The sequence below is a fragment of the Saccostrea cucullata genome, unplaced genomic scaffold, assembly GCF_032062105.1.
Source record: "Saccostrea cucullata isolate Sc308-1 unplaced genomic scaffold, CSIRO_AGI_Scuc_v1 ctg2121, whole genome shotgun sequence".
In the NCBI taxonomy this organism is placed as follows: domain Eukaryota; kingdom Metazoa; phylum Mollusca; class Bivalvia; order Ostreida; family Ostreidae; genus Saccostrea; species Saccostrea cuccullata.
Genome location: NW_026936870.1, coordinates 39129 through 60364, shown reverse-complemented (window position 1 = coordinate 60364; position 21236 = coordinate 39129). Strand labels below are relative to the sequence as shown.

At 33.8% G+C, this 21236-nt stretch overlaps 1 protein-coding gene across 1 annotated transcript; it reads right to left on the bottom strand.

Moving 5' to 3' along the window:
- Nucleotides 1–639: 639 nt before the first annotated feature.
- Nucleotides 640–18870, bottom strand: LOC134246778 (glutamic acid-rich protein-like). Its single transcript, XM_062729137.1, has 11 exons — nucleotides 18789–18870; nucleotides 17276–17411; nucleotides 16154–16248; nucleotides 14492–14561; nucleotides 8015–8112; nucleotides 7117–7186; nucleotides 5988–6085; nucleotides 1629–1887; nucleotides 1414–1508; nucleotides 862–957; nucleotides 640–715 (listed from the first exon to the last, which is right to left on the bottom strand). Exons 1-10 carry the CDS (start codon nucleotides 18842–18844, stop codon nucleotides 867–869), a joined length of 1068 nt encoding a protein of 355 aa, XP_062585121.1. The 5' UTR covers nucleotides 18845–18870; the 3' UTR covers nucleotides 640–715; nucleotides 862–866.
- Between the last annotated feature and the right edge of the window lie 2366 nt (nucleotides 18871–21236).

Genomic DNA, 21236 nt, shown 5'->3' with positions numbered 1-21236 from the left:
GTTAATTGCAAGTGACAGAGACAAAATGGCAGATCTTCTTTTCTGGCGTGGCTGTGTACAGGATCCTTACCGATATGATTTTCAGTGAATATTTTGATATCACACGGAAACATCTTTAATGGTTTAAATTTATAGCTGGTATTTTATAATAGCTCCTCTAAGCCAACGATTTAAGGTATCAGAATTTATTCGAGGTTTTGCTGGTACTTTTCTCACTTTACATTGTAAAGCAAGCTTATCAGAAAATACCAACGTTTCACCTTCTTATTCACAAGTAACTACAAATTCAAACATTGGCTATTTAAAGACACCTTCTTCATTTTTTTTTTGAATTTTGCAGATACAGGAAAACAATTTTTTTTCTTAACTACTAAGTATTAAGAAAATATTTTTTAAGGGAACAAATATTCATGTTTCTTTTTTTTTATTATTGATTTTTGCATAATTATATACATTTTTGCACGGGTGTGCAACTGAGAAAAATATATACATATATGACTTGGGGCAAATTACATCGTAAAGTAATGCATTACATAACTTTTACATCAAGAATTTGTGTCTTGAATTACAATAACCATTACTCTAATTTCTTAAAGATATGCATTTTATAGCCATTACTATATACATTTTATATGGCTTCAAGTATTTGCATTTGTTACACAGTTTTTATCATCTTCACTAGTCAAGGGTTTCCAATACAAAATCAACTCTACAAGTCTGAGACAGATCATTTGGATCTGGTACCTTTAAAAAAATGCATTTACAAACTTGTTAAATGGATTAGACAGTATGTACATTTTGTTCTGCCAATGTTAAAATTTATTCATTTCTTTTACTCTTACTAAAAAAAAATGGACATGCCTTATTCACGGTTCACTCTTTGATACTTTAAGGAAGGTCTTGGGTACAGTTCCTCTTTTTCCTTCTTTATTTTCAGCCTCCCACCAACCATCTACTCTGTAAAAATTAAGGTATACCTAAACATCATTGTTCAGACTTAATATCTATATTAACCCTGTGTAAATCGTGCTCAACACTTCCAGTGCAGGCACGTAGCAACAGGGGGGCCCGGGGGGCCTGCCCCCCCCCCCTTTTTTCCCCAACATTACCTTTACTATAGAAAATGTCCATTGAAAAGATGGTTGCCCCCCTCCCACTTTTCTACCACAGTATATTCATAGCAAGGAAATATAGGAAAAAATTGGAAGTGAAAGGAAGTTGGTCTTGGAAAAAAGTTGGCCACTACACCCCCCCCCCCCCCCTCCCTCTACGAAATAGGATTTTCGTGTTAGTACATTTTTTTTCTTTTTGCTTGTCAACTTTTTTTTAGGTAAGTAAAAAAAAAATTTCTCAGGTTGCCCCCCCCCCCCACTTTCAAAAACGATGCTACGTGTCTGCAAATATATCACACACCTTCTGCTAATGATGGTTAAAATTTCTCCTTGTTTAAATGACAGATCCCCCTCCTGTTCACCTTTAAAATCAACAAGTCCCTCCATATAAGAGCCCTGAAGCACAGAATTTCCATTTTTAAATCTTAATTTTCGATAAATTAATCATCAATTTGTAAAATACAAAGATAAAGGAAAATACAAAGACAAGAACGTGTCAAACTCATTAGTACTAACCTCAGTAGATGTTTTCTCCTCATCCTCACTTTCCTCCTCCTCTCCACTTTCCTCTTCCTCTTCTATTTCCTCTTCCTCTTCTATTTCCTCTTCCTCTTCACTTTCATTTTCCTCTTTACTTTCATTTTCCTCTTTACTTTCATTTTCCTCTTCACTTTCCTCTTCCTCTTCTATTTCCTCTTCCTCTACACTTTCACTTTCCTCTTCACTTTCCTCATTTTTCTTCTCCTCACTTTTTTCTCTAGCTACCTTTAGTTTACTGCAATACCATTTGAAATAGCTGATTTCAATTTAAACCTCTGACATACAAAAAAAATACTTAGTATCTGAATTTTGATACAAATTGCTAGTCCATGTACATGTATTTACACAAGGAGTGAATTCTTTTGAAGATTACGTACTTGTTACGAACATTTTCACAGCAAAAGAAGAAGAAAAAATGGCTTACAGATTATTTGGAAATGGTACCTTGTAAAAACTAGCTGTGAGCAATGAGCTCACTAAATGATACTCCCCGCCTCCCATATGAATATTATGGCAGTATCCATGTTTTGCTATGGGAAACCAAAATATGTGACGGATAAAAAAGGTAAATTACGAGGTGCACAATGGCATTATGTATTAAAGATTCTCTGAAAGTCTCATCAAATTTTATTTGGTGGTATAAGAGAAGTTGCAGATAAGAGATGGGTTCCCCAAAGTGTAGCAGACGGACATCCAGATTAATATTTACCCTCCAACTGTTCAAGCAGGGTGTATAACGAATTTTGCTCTGCTAATGTTAAGATTTATTCATTTCTATTATAAAAAAGATTTTGGGCATGCCTTATTCGCAGTTCATTCTTTGATACTTTAAGGAAGGTCATGGGTACAAGTCCTCTTTTTCCATCTTTATTTTCTGCCTCCCACCAACCATCCACTCTGTAAAAATCAAGGTAGACCTTAACATCATTGTTTAGACTTTATATATTAACCCTATATAATCGTATCTCATATCTCGGATCGACTGATCAAGTCATAAAGATATCTCTTAAGGACATTGGCAATGTTTCTGGCTTTCGTATAGAATTTTTCAAGATCTTTTGAACAGGTTTAATCGTACCAAACAGGTTCAATTCAGGTCCTTTTTACCCATCAAGCCAGTCTTCCTTTATAAATTTTGTCAAATCAATGTTTTTACAATTTTCAATGCATTTCCTATGTAAAATGTTGATAAAATGGGCCTATATTATTTTTAACCATACGTTTTCTCCAAAACCCATTTATTTCATAAGGTTTATACATAATATACATGTACATTGTTGAAACCTTATTTCCGATGACATGCATATACTTTGGCTGAAAATGCAAATATTGAAACAAAACACAGAAATACCAGCACTGTTCTTTAAATTTGAATTACTTCCCTTAACATCTAATCAATATTCATAATGATCAAGAGACTGGTTGTTTGTTTCTATTCTACAACTTACTTTATTGGAAGCGAACTGTCATAAAACATTTTTGCAAGGATTAATAGTAACTTTTAATGGTTCCTCATTCACATATCCTATAGAATCATTCTCATCTGGTCTACCTAGCTATATATCACCAATTTCAGCATTATAATTTCACATCTTTGCACTTCCCAGCAGCCATTTGCCTATTCCGAATGACAACATGTTGACTGTCTGTCCCCTCAGCACAATATAAACAAACCCATCGCTGCTTTTCTTTTATTACTCATTTACTGTAGAGTTGAATATATCCTATAAAAAAACACACGTGCTTTTGTTTACCTCTCAGTCTGTAACATATGCTTTATTTGTTTTCAGCGCCTTGAGAATTCCATACGGGAGATCACTCTCAATTACTTTTTTTCATAAATGAGAAAACCTATGTATAAACCTTTTTTCTCCGGAAACCTTGCGTTGCCAATGACCTTAAATGGTAAATAAATCTTGTTCAACACCTCCAGTGATATCACACACCTTCTGCTAATGATGGTTAAATTTTCTCCTTGTTTAAACGACAGATCCCCCTCCTGTTCACCTTTAAAATCAACAAGTCCCTCCATATAAGAGCCCTGAAGCACAGAATTTCCATTTTTAAATCTTAATTTTCGTTAAATTAATCATCGATTTGTAAAATAGAAAGATAAGAAACCTACAAAAACAAGGAACTTGGCAATCTCTTTAATACTTACCTCAGTTGATGTTTTTTCCTCCTCCTCTCCACTTTCCTCTTCCTCTTCTATTTCCTCTTCTTCTCCACTTTCATTTTCATCTTCACTTTCCTCTCCACTTTCATTTTCATCTTCACTTTCTTCATTTTTCTTCTGATCTTCTATATCTGCCTTTAGTTTACTGCAATACAATTCGAAATGGCTGATTTCAACATTATCATATGATACCTCATTGATACAAATTGCTAGTCCATGTACTGGTATTTACACAGCTGAGTTCTATTTAATATCATTTGTTACAAATATTTCCCACTAAATAATTGACATAAACATTAAAGCTATGGATTTATGTGTTAAATGAATCTTATGGTTATGTTTTGTTGTTAGTTTTCTAATGAGTATGGTTAGGCTCTAAATATCAAATTGACTTTAAAAATGATTTTTTATCACATGAATTTATTTTTTTTTCAAGATTTTTCAATAACGTCATGTCCGTGAAATAGATTTTATTAGTTTTATACTGAAAGGAAAAAGAAACGCATAATAAACTTTTGACTAATATTAAAACTTTTATTTCCAATATGTTTTCCAGTATTGTTATCAAACATTTTAATTCAACTTTAAACAAGTAACCGAAATCTTGTGAGACTTTGACTGATAATTCCTGAGTTATTGAAATTGATATGTCGATACCCCCAAAAATTAAAATAAAAATTCTCATCATCTCACTTGCATATCAGTAAGAGCCTTGATTTTCCTGTGCATTGAGTTCACCGGAGCATTTATCTGACTCAAGGATTATCATTCAAGCCTTCCGAAAGTAGTCTTAATGGTTGAGAGTAGCTGTATTATTCCAAAGCCAACAAATCCCCCGCCCAATGAATCCCATGAATTATCAATTTAGGATAGAATTTACAGAATCTAGCTGATTTGGTACACGTGAATGTTTGTAAGGAAATCTCGACAAACACTGGCTACATTTTCTCAGCATGAATATGCTAAAAACATTACGCATATGGCGCGTACGTGCGCGTGAGAGAGTAAACTCGACGTAAAGTTGCCAAGCTTGCGTGCCAAATTAGAGCAGAGAGTTTCTGACGGTATTAGGATGAAAATATGAGTATGATTGTCTGCTGTAAAAATATCGGTTTCAGTGATAATGACTAACAATAACCGAGGTGGCATGATAAAAAGCCCTTTCCTGATGTGACGTTGTTACGCGCCAACGTCACCGTCATGGTTGGTTGGAAACCTTTTAAGTTACTCTCTGACAACCGAAAAAAAACTTTTTTGGTTAAAAACTTAAAAACAAAACTGCACAGCAACATGTTGTTGCCCTTATATTCACTTATGCAACTCAATTACTAGACCCAATGTAACTTCCGTCAGCTATACCACGATTGTAAGAAATTTGTACTGACTGCAAATTCCGGAAAACGATGTCTATAACTCTAATGCATCTCTTGGCACTACAAAATGTGATCAGGAAATTGTCATCATCAACATGCACGTGTATTTGGCTTTTTATCACATCCCCTACGTGACGCCTTACATTCCATGGTTGATTAATTTTGACCAGCAATTGTAGTGCACAGTAACCAAAATACACATCTGACCAATTTTCATAATTTTCGGCCACATAGTTAAATATTTTTCGTTATTATGCTATCATACGTTTCTTTTTCCTTTCAGTATATAAATGAACTACATACAATAAAAGGGGTGAATTTCGAACAACAAAAAATGTTAAACATCATTTTGAAAATATATTTTAGAAATTGATGTTCGTATTCTTTTCAAACAATTAAAGTAAAAGTATACTACAAGTCAATGTCTCAGATTTCACAAAACAATGCTCTTTAACTAGATGCGTCACACAGTGAAATTTTGACATTATTTCCCGATCATGACAAGGACACACGGCACAAATATGCTTCTTCCTACATAAACTACTGTAATTCACTTCATTTTTGCAACACCTAATTTTCTCCAGATCATAAGTCATAGTTTCTTGATAAACGAGACAAAATTTTCACGAATTGTGGTTATTGCTCTATATTATTCCAAGGAATACTATTATAATATACGAGAAATATATTTTTGTGAATAAAAAGTGATTTTACAGTATACATTGTATACATGTACAGTGACTTTAGCTCATAAATATCGTTTTACTATCTATGGTGGGACTGTACCTTTCAAGTTCTTCTTTTACTTTTTCATGTTTTTCTTCATTATTTTTTGATTTTCTATCCCCCAAAAATGAAAGGCTATTCTTTATTTCTTTTTTAACCTGGAAAAAAGGAAGGAAAAATGGTTCAAGTTATTACTATGATAAAATATGAATATAACGAACAGAATTCAAGCTCAAATGTACAAATGAGCCAATCTGAACCTCTAATTATGAAAAGGAGGAGTAAGCACCCCCGTCAACCAGTCACAATCATAGTGTACTACATATGATCCAGTGTGAGAATGATGGCTTAGCAATTTAGACGAAAACACTACGATCAGTCACCATTTGACTTAACCATAGAATGCATTTGCAAACAATGTCATTTTATTGACCAAAGAGTTTTCGTTCGTGGATAATGCTTTTTGCGTTTCAAATTAATTGGGAAATGTTAACTCCATATGCTTGCAGGTGATATTTGTTATGGTATGTTACCACATTAATGAGGGATGTGGGCAGTATATATAGAAGACATAATCATCATGTTTCTCATTCAGTTTAGTTGCTTTTTTGCCATCAATGTACTGCATGTATAAGGAAAATTTTCGCCCCCGTTTTATACCGGGTATATATTTTCGCCCCTTTCGCCCTCTTCTTAATTGTGCGAATTTAAAACGGGGCGAATTCAAATTACACAGCATAATTTCTTAGACAGATCTTTTAATGGGCGAATTTAAAACGGGTCAAAATTGCTCGCAAGTGCAAAAGAGCGAAAATAACACGGGGCAAAAATAACCCTGTATACAGTATTGACTCTAGAACAGTATGAAACAAGATTGTCAATCTCCGTGGCATTTTATTTCAAGGATAAATCAATCAAAGAATGAATGAAAATGAATAATGTTACGTGGAAAAAAATCGCCAATTTATCGATTTAATGAAAGCCACAGAACGGCTTCATTAAAAAAAAAACTTCATAAATAATGTAAATAAGAAATTTAAAAGTATCTTTTTTTTATCAAGTTCAGACTATTTAAGACAAAATGTGAGATAGCCATTGACAAGGTACTTAAGTATTTTTTCCACGCGTTTTTTATTTGTGCTATGTTCGAGGTCACCAATTTTGCTGTGAAATTTGTCCACATTGTTACCTTAAGGAAAGTTTTAGGTACCAATCCTCTTTTTCCATCTTTATTTTCTGCCTCCCACCAACCATCATCTCTAAAAATAAATCAATTTTAAGATATTTTAACTTCATTTTCATATTTAAAGACTTTATTTACTTGTTATCCTCACACAAGGACTGCAAATTCCGGAAAACGATGTCTATAACTCTAATGCATCTCTTGGCACTACAAAATGTGATCAGGAAATTGTCATCATCAACATGCACGTGTATTTGGCTTTTTATCACATCCCCTACGTGACGCCTTACATTTCATGGTTGATTAATTTTGACCAGCAATTGTAGTGCACAGTAACCAAAATACACATCTGACCAATTTTCATAATTTTCGGCCACATAGTTAAATATTTTTCGTTATTATGCTATCATACGTTTCTTTTTCCTTTCAGTATATAAATGAACTACATACAATAAAAGGGGTGAATTTCGAACAACAAAAAATGTTAAACATCATTTTGAAAATATATTTTAGAAATTGATGTTCGTATTCTTTTCAAACAATTAAAGTAAAAGTATACTACAAGTCAATGTCTCAGATTTCACAAAACAATGCTCTTTAACTAGATGCGTCACACAGTGAAATTTTGACATTATTTCCCGATCATGACAAGGACACACGGCACAAATATGCTTCTTCCTACATAAACTACTGTAATTCACTTCATTTTTGCAACACCTAATTTTCTCCAGATCATAAGTCATAGTTTCTTGATAAACGAGACAAAATTTTCACGAATTGTGGTTATTGCTCTATATTATGCCAAGGAATACTATTATAATATACGAGAAATATATTTTTGTGAATATATGTACAGTGACTTTAGCTCATAAATATCGTTTTACTATCTACGGTGGGACTGTACCTTTCAAGTTCTTCTTTGACTTTTTCATGTTTTTCTTCATTATTTTTTGATTTTCTATCCCCCCAAAATGAAAGGCTATTCTTTATTTCTTTTTTAACCTGGAAAAAAGGAAGAAAAAATGGTTCAAGTTATTATTATAATAAAATATGAATATAACGAACAGAATTCAAGCTCAAATGTACAAATGAGCCAAACCTGAACCTCTAATTATAAAAAGGAGGAATAAGCACCCCCGTCAACCAGTCACAATCATAGTGTACTACATATGATCCAGTGTGAGAATGATGGCTTAGCAATTTAGACGAAAACACTACGATCAGTCACCATTTGACTTAACCATAGAATGCATTTGTAAACTAGATGCTGTCATGAGACAGTAATACCCGCACTAAGGTGTTTGCCTCTAAATACACGCTCCTACATATTGGGCGGCTTTCCAAAGAAATAGTCAAAATAATTCTATAATTTACATGTATTCATCAAATTGAGTATGAAATTCTCAGACCCTGTGACCAATAACTCAGAACCTCTTATATTTATTTTATACATGTTTAATTCATTATATACCAGTCTGAATTTTATTAATGATGTAAATTCATGCACGGATCTGTCGGGGGGGGGGGGGGGGGGGGGGGGGGTCAGGACCCCCCCCCCCTGGAATTTACAAGGTTAAAAAATGTATATACTAAAACAAGGAAAAAGTTACAATGGACCCCCTTGGAAAATGCAGATCCCCCCCCCCTGGTAAACACGAAAAGTTAAACATTTAATTTGCGGCAATAGAAGTCACCACTACCCCCCCCCCCCCCCCCCCCCCCCCCCCCCCCCCCCCCACGATATAGGTTTTTGAGGTTTTTGACGTTTGGGTAAGATTTACTTTAGGTTTTTTTTTTTGATTGTCAATTTCTGGGTTAGGATTTTTTTTTGACTGCGGTGGACCCCCCCCCCCCCCGGAAAAAATTTCTGGTTCCGCGTCTGAAATTAGATTTTGATATATGTTTTGCTCATAATAGGACCTTTTTAAATTTACTAACCCCCCCCCCCCCCTCGACACCACAATCACACAGCACATACTTTTTGGAATAGGCTAGATGGAAAAGGTTTGTTAAAATTTAATATCGTTTGTTATGAATTAATTTAAAATTTGTTCTTGTACTATACATGTGAACATGTAAATTTATACATCACATCACGTTGCGTCACCCATTATCATATTTATAGATTAAACACCATTTGGCACACCTCGGCCGATTCCCACTTCATCTGATAAGGTGATGGAATCGACGAAGGTTCGCCAAAATGGCACATGGCTGCAGTCTGGTGTGCATTGGATTTATTCATTTTGAGTTATAATTGGATTTATATTTCATGAAGTTGAGACACAGGGAGTCGGTAAGTAGAAGTTTTAGTATAGTGGGGGGTAAAATACACCCAAACTATTAGGTTAAAGTTTAAAAAGGGTGAAAGATCATCGCATGCCACACTAGACGAATTTCATATTGTGAAGTTATCTCCCGTTGTCGATGTGACATTCAGTTACTGCCAATACTGGTGCGGATCCAGAATTTTTTTCGGGAGTAGGGAGGGGGGTTCACATCTCAGTCAAAAAATTCCAGCCCAGAATTTCGTGACAAGCAGGAGAAAAAAATGAAAACAAATAAACAAATAAAAAAACAATGATAGTGAGGTCAATGTTTTCTAAGTTTATAGGGAGAGGATGTCAAGAGTCATTTTTTACTTGCTACAGTATATAGTCTTGTTTAAATAACAAAGCAAATGCCCGATGGGGGGGGGGATGGGGGGATTCCAATCTTCCTACCCACTTCCTGTCCCTGAAATAACAATGTATTTTGTTATTCCAGTTAAATAGTATATTTTTTTCCATTTGATTAATTATTATACATATTTTGTTTCTTGTGTTTAGTATGTCTGTCTATAAGTCTGCAGAAATTAAATCCTAGTTAGCTTGCCCATAAGTTTTAAGTGGGATGGGCTATACAAATAGCTTCCACATTTTATAGGTTTATTTCTTGTGACAATTTAATAAGACCTTTTATTTGGGTACCATTAATTTTTACCTCTGATCGCTTGACATGGGATACACATTTTACCAGAAAAATACCAAACTTTAAACTCTGCCTAAATTTTGATCAGTAGGTGCTAGGGCTTTCATACTTATCATGACATATTGTATTCATTGTGAACTGTCAACAGGTATAAATATGTTTGAACTTGACCCTAGAGTTTGAACCACTTAAACAAAAAAATTAACCTTGGCAATTAACTTTTGAACAGGAATTACTAGGGATTTCTTTATTTCACATGTGCATTCCTTGTGACATTTGAGCTTTTTTGGTTTCCTTAGCATATAATGTCTGTCGTAACGTGTTGTCCATCTGTTTGTCTGAAAACTTTTTACATTTTTAACTTCTCTAGAACCACTGGGCCAATTTTACCCAATTCATATAGAAATATGTACATTTGTATGTCAGACTCAGTCCATGTGTCTCAATAAATTTAACCTTGGTTATCACGGTTATATCTACTGAATGAGAAGAGACATTCATATTAAACTTATGTATTAGTATATATATTTACCTGTGAGAATGGCATGGTTTTTTTTTTTACATGTGACCTAGAAGTTTGACCAACTTGCAAAAATATTAAATTGTTATAAATTCATCATTTTGAAAGAGAAAAGTTAGGGCATTCATATCATAATGCATGTATATTATTACCTGTGATAAGACCTTTCCAAATAAATCATGACTTTTACACTGTGACCTTGACCTTGAAGCGATCAAGCCTAACCTACTTTTCAAAAATGTTGCATTTGCTTATAACTTTTGATTGAGATGAGATATGACTCTCACATTTGACATGTACATAAATTACTCATAAGAATTCAAGGTGTTTCCCAGCATGCGATGTTTTTTTATGCGCCCGAAATTTTTCGGGGCGCATATTGTTTTTGTCCTGTCTGTTTGTCTGTTTGTCTGTTTATCTGTTTGTCTGTTTGTCTGTTGTCAACTTTAACCTTGGCCAAAACTTTTGAACCGTAAGAGATAGAGACTTCATATTTGGTATGCATACTCCTCTAATAAAGTTCTTTCAAATGACATCAAGGTCAATGACCTTGTGACGTTGACTGTGACCTATATGCTAAAAATAGGTTTTTCAACTGTTTGTCATAACTTTTGAACCATAAGAAATAGAGACTTCATAATTAGTATGCATACTCCTCTAATAAAGTTCTTTCAAATGACATCAGGGTCAATGACCTCATAACCTTGACTGTGACCTATATGCTAAAAATAGGTTTTTCAACTGTTTGTTATAACTTTTGAACCATAGGAGATAGGGACTTCATATTTGGTATGCATACTCCACTAAAAAGGTTCTTTCAAACAACACCAAGGTCAATGACCATGTGACCTTGACTGTGACCTTTATACTTAAAATAGCTTTTTCCACTTTTTGCCATAACCTTTGAACCATAGAAGATAGGGACTTCATATTTGGTATGCATACTGCACTAATTAAGTTCCTTCAAATGACATCAAGGTCAATGACCTTGTGACCTTGACTGTGACCTATATGCTAAAAATAGCTTTTTCCACTTTTTGCCATAACTTTTGAACCATAAGAGATAAGGACTTCATATTTAGTATGCATACTCCACTAATAAAGATCTTTCAAACAACACCAAGGTCAATGACCATGTGAAATTAACTGTGACCTTTATACTAAAAATAGCTTTTTCTACTTTTTGCCATAACTTTTGAACCATAGGAGATAGGGACTTCATATTTAGTATGCATACCCCACTAATTAAGTTCTTACAAATAACACCAAGGTCAATGACCTTGTGACCTTGACTGTGAACTATATGCTAAAAATAGCTTTTTCGAACTTTGTTGACGCCGGGCGCATAGTGTTTCACAAACACATCTTGTTACCCCTTGACGTTGATGTTTTACATAATTTTCAAAATATTTAACTCTCCTAAAAGATGATTAGGCTTCTGAGTAACATTAAGGAAGACTTCAAGGAAGACAGGGCTTTTTGCACAAAAAACGTCATTTTTCAACCCACATTTGACCCCCCGGGGCAAAATCTAAATTCCAAAACCTTACTGCACATCTACATGACCCCACCAACCATCTCCCAAAAGATGATTAGGCTGCTGAGTAAAATGTAAGAGGAGTTCAGGGAAAACAGGGCTCTTTGTATGAAAAACGTTATTTTTCGACCCCCATTTGATCCCCTGGGGCAAAATCTTAATTCCGAAACCTTACTGCACATCTACATGACACCACCAACCATCCCCCAAAAGGTGATTTGGCTGCTGAGTAAAATGTAGAAGGAGTTCAGGGAAGACGGGACTTTTTGCACAAAAACGTCATTTTTCGACCCCCATTTGACCCCCCGGGGCAAAATCAAAATTCCGAAACCTTACTGCACATCTACATGTCACCACTAATCATCCCACAAAAGATGATTAGGCTGCTAAGTAAAATGTAAGAGGAGTTCAGGGTATATGGGGCTTTTTACATAAAAAACGTCATTTTTCGACCCCCATTTGACCCCCTGGGGCAAAATTAAAATTCCGAAACCTTACTGCACATCTACATGACACCACCAACCATCCCCCAAAAGGTGATTTGGCTGCTGAGTAAAATGTAGAAGGAGTTCAGGGAAGACGAGAATTTTTGCACAAAAAAAGTCATTTTTCGACCCCCATTTGACCCCCCGGGGCAAAATCAAAATTCAGAAACTTTACTGCACATCTACATGTCACCACTAATCATCCCACAAAAGATGATTAGGCTGCTAAATAAAATGTAAGAGGAGTTCAGGGTAGATGAGGCTTTTTACATAAAAAACGTCATTTTTCGACCCCCATTTGACCCCCCGGGGCAAAATTAAAATTCCGAAACCTTACTGCACATCTACATGACACCACCAATCATCCCCCAAAAGGTGATTTGGCTGCTGAGTAAAATGTAGAAGGAGTTCAGGGAAGACGGGACTTTTTGCACAAAAAACGTCATTTTTCGACCCCCATTTGACCCCCCGGGGCAAAATCAAAATTCTGAAACCTTACTGCACATCTACATGACACCACTAATCATCCAACAAAAGATGATTAGGCTGCTAAGTAAAATGTAAGAGGAGTTCAGGGAAGATAGGGCTTTTTGCATAAAAAACGTCATTTTTTTACCCCCATTTGACCCCCCGGGGAAAAATCAAAATTCTGAAACCTTACTGCACATCAACATGACACCACCAATCATCCCCCAAAATGTGATTAGGCTGCTGAGTAAAATGTAGAAGGAGTTCAGGGAAGACGGGACTTTTTGCACAAAAAACGTCATTTTTCGACCCCCATTTGACCCCCCGGGGCAAAATCAAAATTCCGAAACCTTACTGCACATCTACATGACACCACTAATCATCCCACAAAAGATGATTAGGCTGCTAAGTAAAATGTAAGAGAAGTTCAGGGAAGATGGGGCTTTTTGCATAAAAAACGTCATTTTTCGACCCCCATTTGATCCCCCGGGGCAAAATCAAAATTCCGAAACCTTACTGCACATCTACATGACACCACCAATCATCCCCCAAAAGGTGATTTGGCTGCTGAGTTAAATGTAGAAGGAGTTCAGGGAAGACGGGACTTTTTTGCACAAAAAACGTCATTTTTCGACCCCCATTTGACCCCCCGGGGCAAAATCAAAATTCCGAAACCTTACTGCACATCTACATGACACCACCAACCATCTCTTAAAAGATGATTAAGCTACTGTGTAAAATGTAGGAGGAGTTCAGGGAAGAAAAGTGTGACAGACAGACGGACGGACGGACGGACGGACGGACGGACATGAGTAACAACAATATACCCGAACTTTCTTTAGAAAGTGCGGGTATAACAATGTCATTGTATTTTTCGTACGTGGATAATGCTTTTTGCGTTTCAAATTAATTGGGAAATGTTAACTACGTATGCTTGCAGGTGATATTTGTTATGGTATGTTACCACATTAATGAGGGATGTTGGCAGTATATATAGAAGACATAATCATCATGTTTCTCATTCAGTTTAGTTGCTTTCTTGCCATCAATGTATTACTCTAGAACAGTATGAAACAAGGGTGTCAATCTCCGTGGCATTTTATTTCAAGGATAAATCAATCAACGAAGGAATGAAAATGAATAATGTTAGGTGGAAAAAAATCGCCTATTTATCGATTTATTGAAAGCCACAGAATGGCTTTATTAAATAACTTCATAAATTATGTAAATAAGAAATTTAAAAGCATCTTTTTATACCAAGTTCAGACTATTTGTGAAAAATGTGAGATAGCCATTGACAAGGTACTTAAGAAGTATTTTTTCCACGCGTTTTTTATTTGTGCTAAGTTCGAGGTCACCAATTTTGCTGTGAAATTTGTCCACATTTGTCCACATTGTTACCTTAAGGAAAGTTTTAGGTACCAATCCTCTTTTTCCATCTTTATTTTCTGCCTCCCACCAACCATCATCTCTAAAAATAAATCAATTTAAAGATATTTTAACTTCATTTTCATATTGAAGACTTTATTTACTTGTCATCCTCACACAAGGAATCCTAGATAAAAAGTCCATAAACAATACAATATAGAGTAGAGCAAACACGGACCTTCAAAACATCAGAAGTGGGATCAGGTGCCATGGAGTGAGCATCCCCTGCCGACCGGTCACACCCGAAGTGCGCTCCTTGTAATGATCGGAAAATAACGGAAAAATCCGTCGTCAAATCAGTTGACTTACAATTAGTATGAAATCGTCAGTCAGCATTTGACTGAAATTGTATTTGCTGACAAGTTATATTGTATTGACCATAGAACTTATAAAATGATACTGTTAAAATTCTTGTTTCATCATACGTAGAGCATGTTCTTGTGTATCGAATTAACCGAGATATATAAACTCCGTATGCAGGTGATAAAGGTATATTGCTGCATGAGTAAGGGACTTTGACATTAGAAAAGTTAAAGTCATCACATTTATCATAGATCTTGTTGTTAGACTACCATTAAGGTCTTTTCAAATAAAATACCCAAATATAAAACGCATGTATCAGACTCGCTGGTATTTTATATCTCAAGCTCAACAGGATATATCCCATCAACAAATGGAGAAAATTACCATTGCTAATTTAAAATACGTCGTCAATATATCTAAATGTCGAATTGAAGGCCACAGCAAGTGTTTTCTTTTCATGGATAAGATTTTGCACAAATTCTGCTTCATATGAATGTAAAAATAGGCTTGCTAATAACGGAGCGCAATTTGTACCCAATGGAATTGCAATAGATTGTTGGAATACCTGGTCTCCAAAAACCACATAGATAGTGTCTATCAGAAACTCAAGCATCTCTTTGATGTCAACTTCAGAGTACTTTGTTGTGTGTGCAATCAGAATCTGTTTTAACAAAATCATGAGGAGTAAAGAAACAGTCCTGGTTGCACATTCACTGGAACCCGCAATGTATGTTTATTTGTTGGTATTCTTATGAAGTTTCGGAATCCAATATATATATATATATATATATATATATATATATATATATATATATATATATATATATATATATATAGATATAGAAAGCACTAAGAAATTCACTTTTATATTTGGTTACTATAGTTCAAATTCATTTTGGTTCTTTGGGATATTAAGATATTCAAAACTAACATGTGGAGAATTTATTCCTTAGAAAGGGACCAATGAGTATTAATTGGAATTAAAGTTCTTCTAAAATACAATTCATTTAATGAGCCTTACAAACAAAGACAATGTTATTACCTGCTTTGTCAGCTGGGACCAGTACGTACTGATCATGCAAATTTATCAAACTTTTTTTCACCTGGATTATTGAAAACAGAGGGATAGATGGTTTTCATATAGCTCCTCAATCCTTTAATATGTGATTCTTAACAAGGACAAAGCAATGCAGAGTACATCAGTCCTTAGATATATAGTATTAAGGATATTTCCATAACATGTGCACGCAGTCACTCATCCATCCACACACAAGGAGGATACTATAATCTTCCTGATAGATATCTTGCCTAATACCTCAAATGAAGACAAACCTTGTATTAATAATAGATAAAATTTCTCCTTTTTTGAAGGACAAATCCTCCTCGCATTCACCTTCATAATCATCTAGACACTCCACTTGTACATTCTGAAACACGTAATTCAAATTCATCTTCATCTCATTTCTAGTTAATCATATAAAACATTTTGATTTTTTAGTCTCATAAATTCGAAAGTTAAAGTATATTTTAGAATTAATAATTTTATTTGGACCACTCTAACAAAAGTGTTCTAAATTACGAAACCAAATTTCTTCTTTTTCTTTAATTTTAGTCATTCCAAATACAAAAAACTAACCAAATGATATTTTTGGTCGCATACAAATTTAAAATTATTTAAAACATAATATTTATTATTTGTCTTTCACTCTTAGACATGATCATAATATTGTACTTTTTAAAAAAATTTCATTTTTACTCTTATTGTCGATTTATTCATTTGCAAATTTTAAGGTGAAGACAAAATTTTTCGTTTGGCTTTGCTTTATTTGATAATCTAAACGTGATCGTTTGTTAATCATAATGCATGTAAGAATTAATAACGTAATTTTATATGTGCATTGTCCTAAAGGGGCATAAGCACAGTTTCAACTGATTTTTTATTACCAATGTTAATGTTTGAAATTCCTAATTAAGGCAATTCTAATGATCAGCAAAAATTTGAACATCATTTGTTGTTTTACAAAGAAGAAACCGAACCTCAAATTCTTCATATTTTAAACAAGGGTCATGCCTTTTTTGTTAACATATAGAAAATTATCATATTTTAACAAAACGAGATGAAGCAAATCATTAGAAAATGTCTTGTCGTAATTAGAATTAACTAATTTTCAAATTGAAAATCTGCTTTGATTTTAGCATCTATTTAACATCTATTAGCATATTTAACCAATGTAAGCAAAAACATGGCACAGACCTTGTTTACATAACAAAGGTATGGGGTTCTAAATCTGTCCTTTATTTCGATAAATAAAATTCAAATTTTTGATGATCATTAGAAATACACTGTGCCTTACGTAGATATGCATTTATAAACATAAAAATGGAAAATAAAGGATAGTTGCAAAAACAAACCACATGCAGAAACATGAAATAAAAAAAAGGTTTAATACTCACCTTATGAGTTATTTGCTCCTCGTCTTCACTATCATCTTCACTATCATCTTCACTATTATCATCACTATCATCTTCCTCTTCACTCTTCTCTTCCTCCTCCTCTACTTTGTATTTAGCTGCCTGCATTGTAGATTTACTGCAAGATTTACTGCAACACCATTAAAAAGCCAAGCTCAACCTCCACTTCTTTTAGATATATATTTTCATACACGGTGCTAAAATTTATATATTAACTTATCACTCTTCATGATTCCTTGAATTTGATAAAAAAATCAATTAGGAATAATAATGCATTTACATGTATTTTGCTTTATTTTTTAAAGATTAGATCAGCTACCATAAAGAACTAAGCATCCTTTATGGACTAGTCACTCCCGCTGTTTGCTCCGTTTCAACTCAGTGTATAAATGGTCTGGCAATATGTAAGAAAAACGTTGGTCAACATTCAAGTCATTGCAGATATATTGCTATTGCTTACAGGAGCATTGTATAGACCATAGGACTCACAAAAAGACGCCTCTAAACGACACCCCTGATATTCTTGTTTCATTAACTTTTTTGTCAATAACTTGCCTAGTTTTAAAAAAAAAAAGTTTGATCGTACGTAGAACATGCTCTTCGGGTATCAAATCAACTTGGAAATATAAAATCTATATGCCAGTGAAAATGCTACATAATTAATGGAAATTGATGAAAGAAAAGTTGAAGTCATCATGTTTATCATAAGGTTTAGTTGCTTGTTTGTCATAAATGTTTATCATTAGTTAATGTCCAAACCTGAAATTGATGTGTCACACTCTATAATGTTTATTTTTTAATTCGAGATCAATTGGAAATACAGCTGTGTAAAATGAGCAAGCACTGTTAATTGATAAAAGCATCGTCGATTATACTCGTATACCGGTATCTAAAATGTTTAATTAAAGGCTACTGCAAGAGACATCTTTCATGTAAAAGTTCTTTTTACAAAAAAAAACTCTTCTTCTTATGGGTACAAACATGTTATAACGGAGCACAATAAGTTTCAATGGTTTTTCCAACAGATTATTAAAAGACCCGATCTCCGAAAACTACACAGACTCAAGCATCAACGTTGTGATACTATTGGGTAAAATCTTATCTATTTTAGCAAAATAATTTTGCAAATAACGAAAGACAAATCATACAAATTTACGACTTTCATTTTTATTGAATCCGCCTGTTTCTCTAATGACAAAAAGTATGGGCTTGATGTTTTTAACATTTCTTTTCATAAATAAAAATATCCCCTACATTAAAATAGTAAATGAGATATTTTTTTATTTATGAAAAGAAAGGTCAAGCGCTTCCACATTAATTTTTTCAACCCTTTTTGTCCGTTGGTTCTTGAGAAGATTTTCAAAGGAATTTGTTAAATATTTAAATGTAAAAACTCCCTATTGTGGCACCGTTAAAAAGATAAAATAGGATCGTTCAGCCCCTTTTGTTTAAATCATTGAGTAATTAAAGTACTTAATTTTCCGAAGGTACTTACCCTTTAAATTGTTCTTTTGCTTTTTCTTCATCATTTTTCAATTTAGAATAGCCCATTTTTGTGTTGTATTTGATTTGTTTTCTAATCTGAAATAATGGAATGAAAAAAATCAGATGAATTCCCTGTATTATTTACTCGTAATACAAATACTAGTATATCAGTATTAAAAAATTAGAACTGTTTTCAGTGCAGTGGCAGATCCAGGGGAGGGGGGGGGGGTAACGGGGGTTACAACCCCCCACTTTGGATTTCCAAAAAAGAGAGAAAAAGAAGAAAGTCTCATTTTTTGTTGTATTTTTACTATAGTAAATGTTCAGTGAAAGGCTAATTTTGCAATATAATTATTAAGAAATTTGGTTGTGAAAATAAAATGAAACCCCACCCCTTTAAAAAACAGGATTTTTGGGTTCATTTTCCTTTCTTTTTCAAAAACTTTTAGGTAATTCATGCAAGTATTTTTTCCCAGATTGATCTGAACCCTGTATCCCATTGAGTTATTTAACTACATGCATGTGTAAAAAGTACGTTATAATAATTCTTCCCCTCTTCAACCCCCTCCCCCTTTGAAAAAAATTCTTGATCCGCGCCTCTAGCGTTTAATACGATCATATTAATTATCCAGTGTTATATGTCTGAGCAAAATAATCTTTTTGGACAGTGTTACATGTATAAGACTGAGCAAAATAATCTTTTCAGTGTTACATGTATAAGACTGAGCAAAATAATCTTTTCAGTGTTACATGTATAAGACTGAGCAAAATAATCTTTTAACTCTATTTGATATTGATCAGCAAGTTCTGTTGATTTCGTTACTAGTATGACGGGACCACAATAATACATCAAAGTTTTACTTACATAGGAAAATAATGGGGAAGATTTTACAAAAATGTGATGAAAAGCAACATGGCAATGATTAGTCTTATCAATATGCATGCATCCCGGATAGTGTAAATTAAAGTGTCATCAAATTATGGCGTTAAGCTATGAATGGGGCACTAGATTTTTACAGGGATATATGTAGGAACAAATCTTTTCTTATGATGAACAGAAGGGCTCTGGTTACTCATATTCATAGAAAGCATTCCGAGATATTTGGGATGCATTTTAAATCAAAGCCTCCTTTATGATAACGAAATTATGACTTTCAACTCTTGATATTCTTGCTTCATCGACTTGTTTGTGACTCAATATCTTACCTCGATTTAGTTCAATGAATATGAATAATATTGTACTTTCTATATGTCAACAAAAAAAAAAACAAGCCTTGTTTAAATTAATATGAATTTTAAGTTCTATATCTCCTTTGTAAATCAATAAGTGATGTTCAAATTTTTGCTGATCATTACAATTGCCTTCAATAGAAATTGTAAACATTAAAACTGGTTTTAAAAAAAATCGGTTGAAAATTGTGCCCATGTCCCTTTAAAATCTTTTGAACAACAGTGGTGGGTTCCTTGGATCTCTTTTTCTTTCCTTCATCAAAATATTTGAGCCTGTGAAATTTCTGCCAAAGTCTTTAATACCTTGCGACGTAAGTTTTTAAGAAAAGTTCCTTTTTTCCCATCTTTGTTTTCTGCCTCCAACAAATCATCCTCTCTAATATAAAAAAAATTAAGGTACTCTAACTTCATTATTCAAAACTATTGAAAACTATATGTATAAACTTAACATTAGCATCTCAGATTACATGTACGAAGTTATTCTAAGAAATTCGTTGATATCTATTCTTGATCATTACTCCGTGATGACACGTGTACAAACCTTGAATTGAAATTGGTTAATTTTTCTCCTTTTTTGAATAACAGTTCTTCATATTCCCCTTCAACCTCCAGTCCCTCCAACTGAAAACAACACAGAATTTAAATCTTCGCATTTTTTCAGCCAGCCTTTTTGAAAATATTTTAAACTTTCTTCTAATAAATCACTATTTTATACAATATACAAAAATACTTATTAAATTATTTCTATTTAATCATTCAAATCAAAACGTACCTTAGTTTTACAAATGATAATAAAGCAATGCTAGAATGAACAACAGCAAAGCAAGCTATATACAAACCAAGTGCTGGGATTGACGACATTGTGACGGGCCATCTATTTGACACACCAAGCTCCAAGACCATAAACTGGGAACAAAGTCAAACTTAAGACAAAATTTAGATTTATAATATCTTGGGTTTTATTTAATGCATTTGTTTAAAAATTCGCAATGTTGTATAACATTTTAATTTAAACATATAATGAACAGTTTGTTTGATTAACAAAATTATTTCATAAGTTGGTTTGAAAGTTTGACTTAAGTCTATTCTCAGTTTATGGTCTTGGGGCCAAAACCACAGAGGCAATCAATAGGGACAGATAATACCAAGACAGGCCATATAATCAAGCCAACCATGTATGACGGAACCACTTCCTGGCTTGACTACAAATCGCATTTTGAGGCTTGTG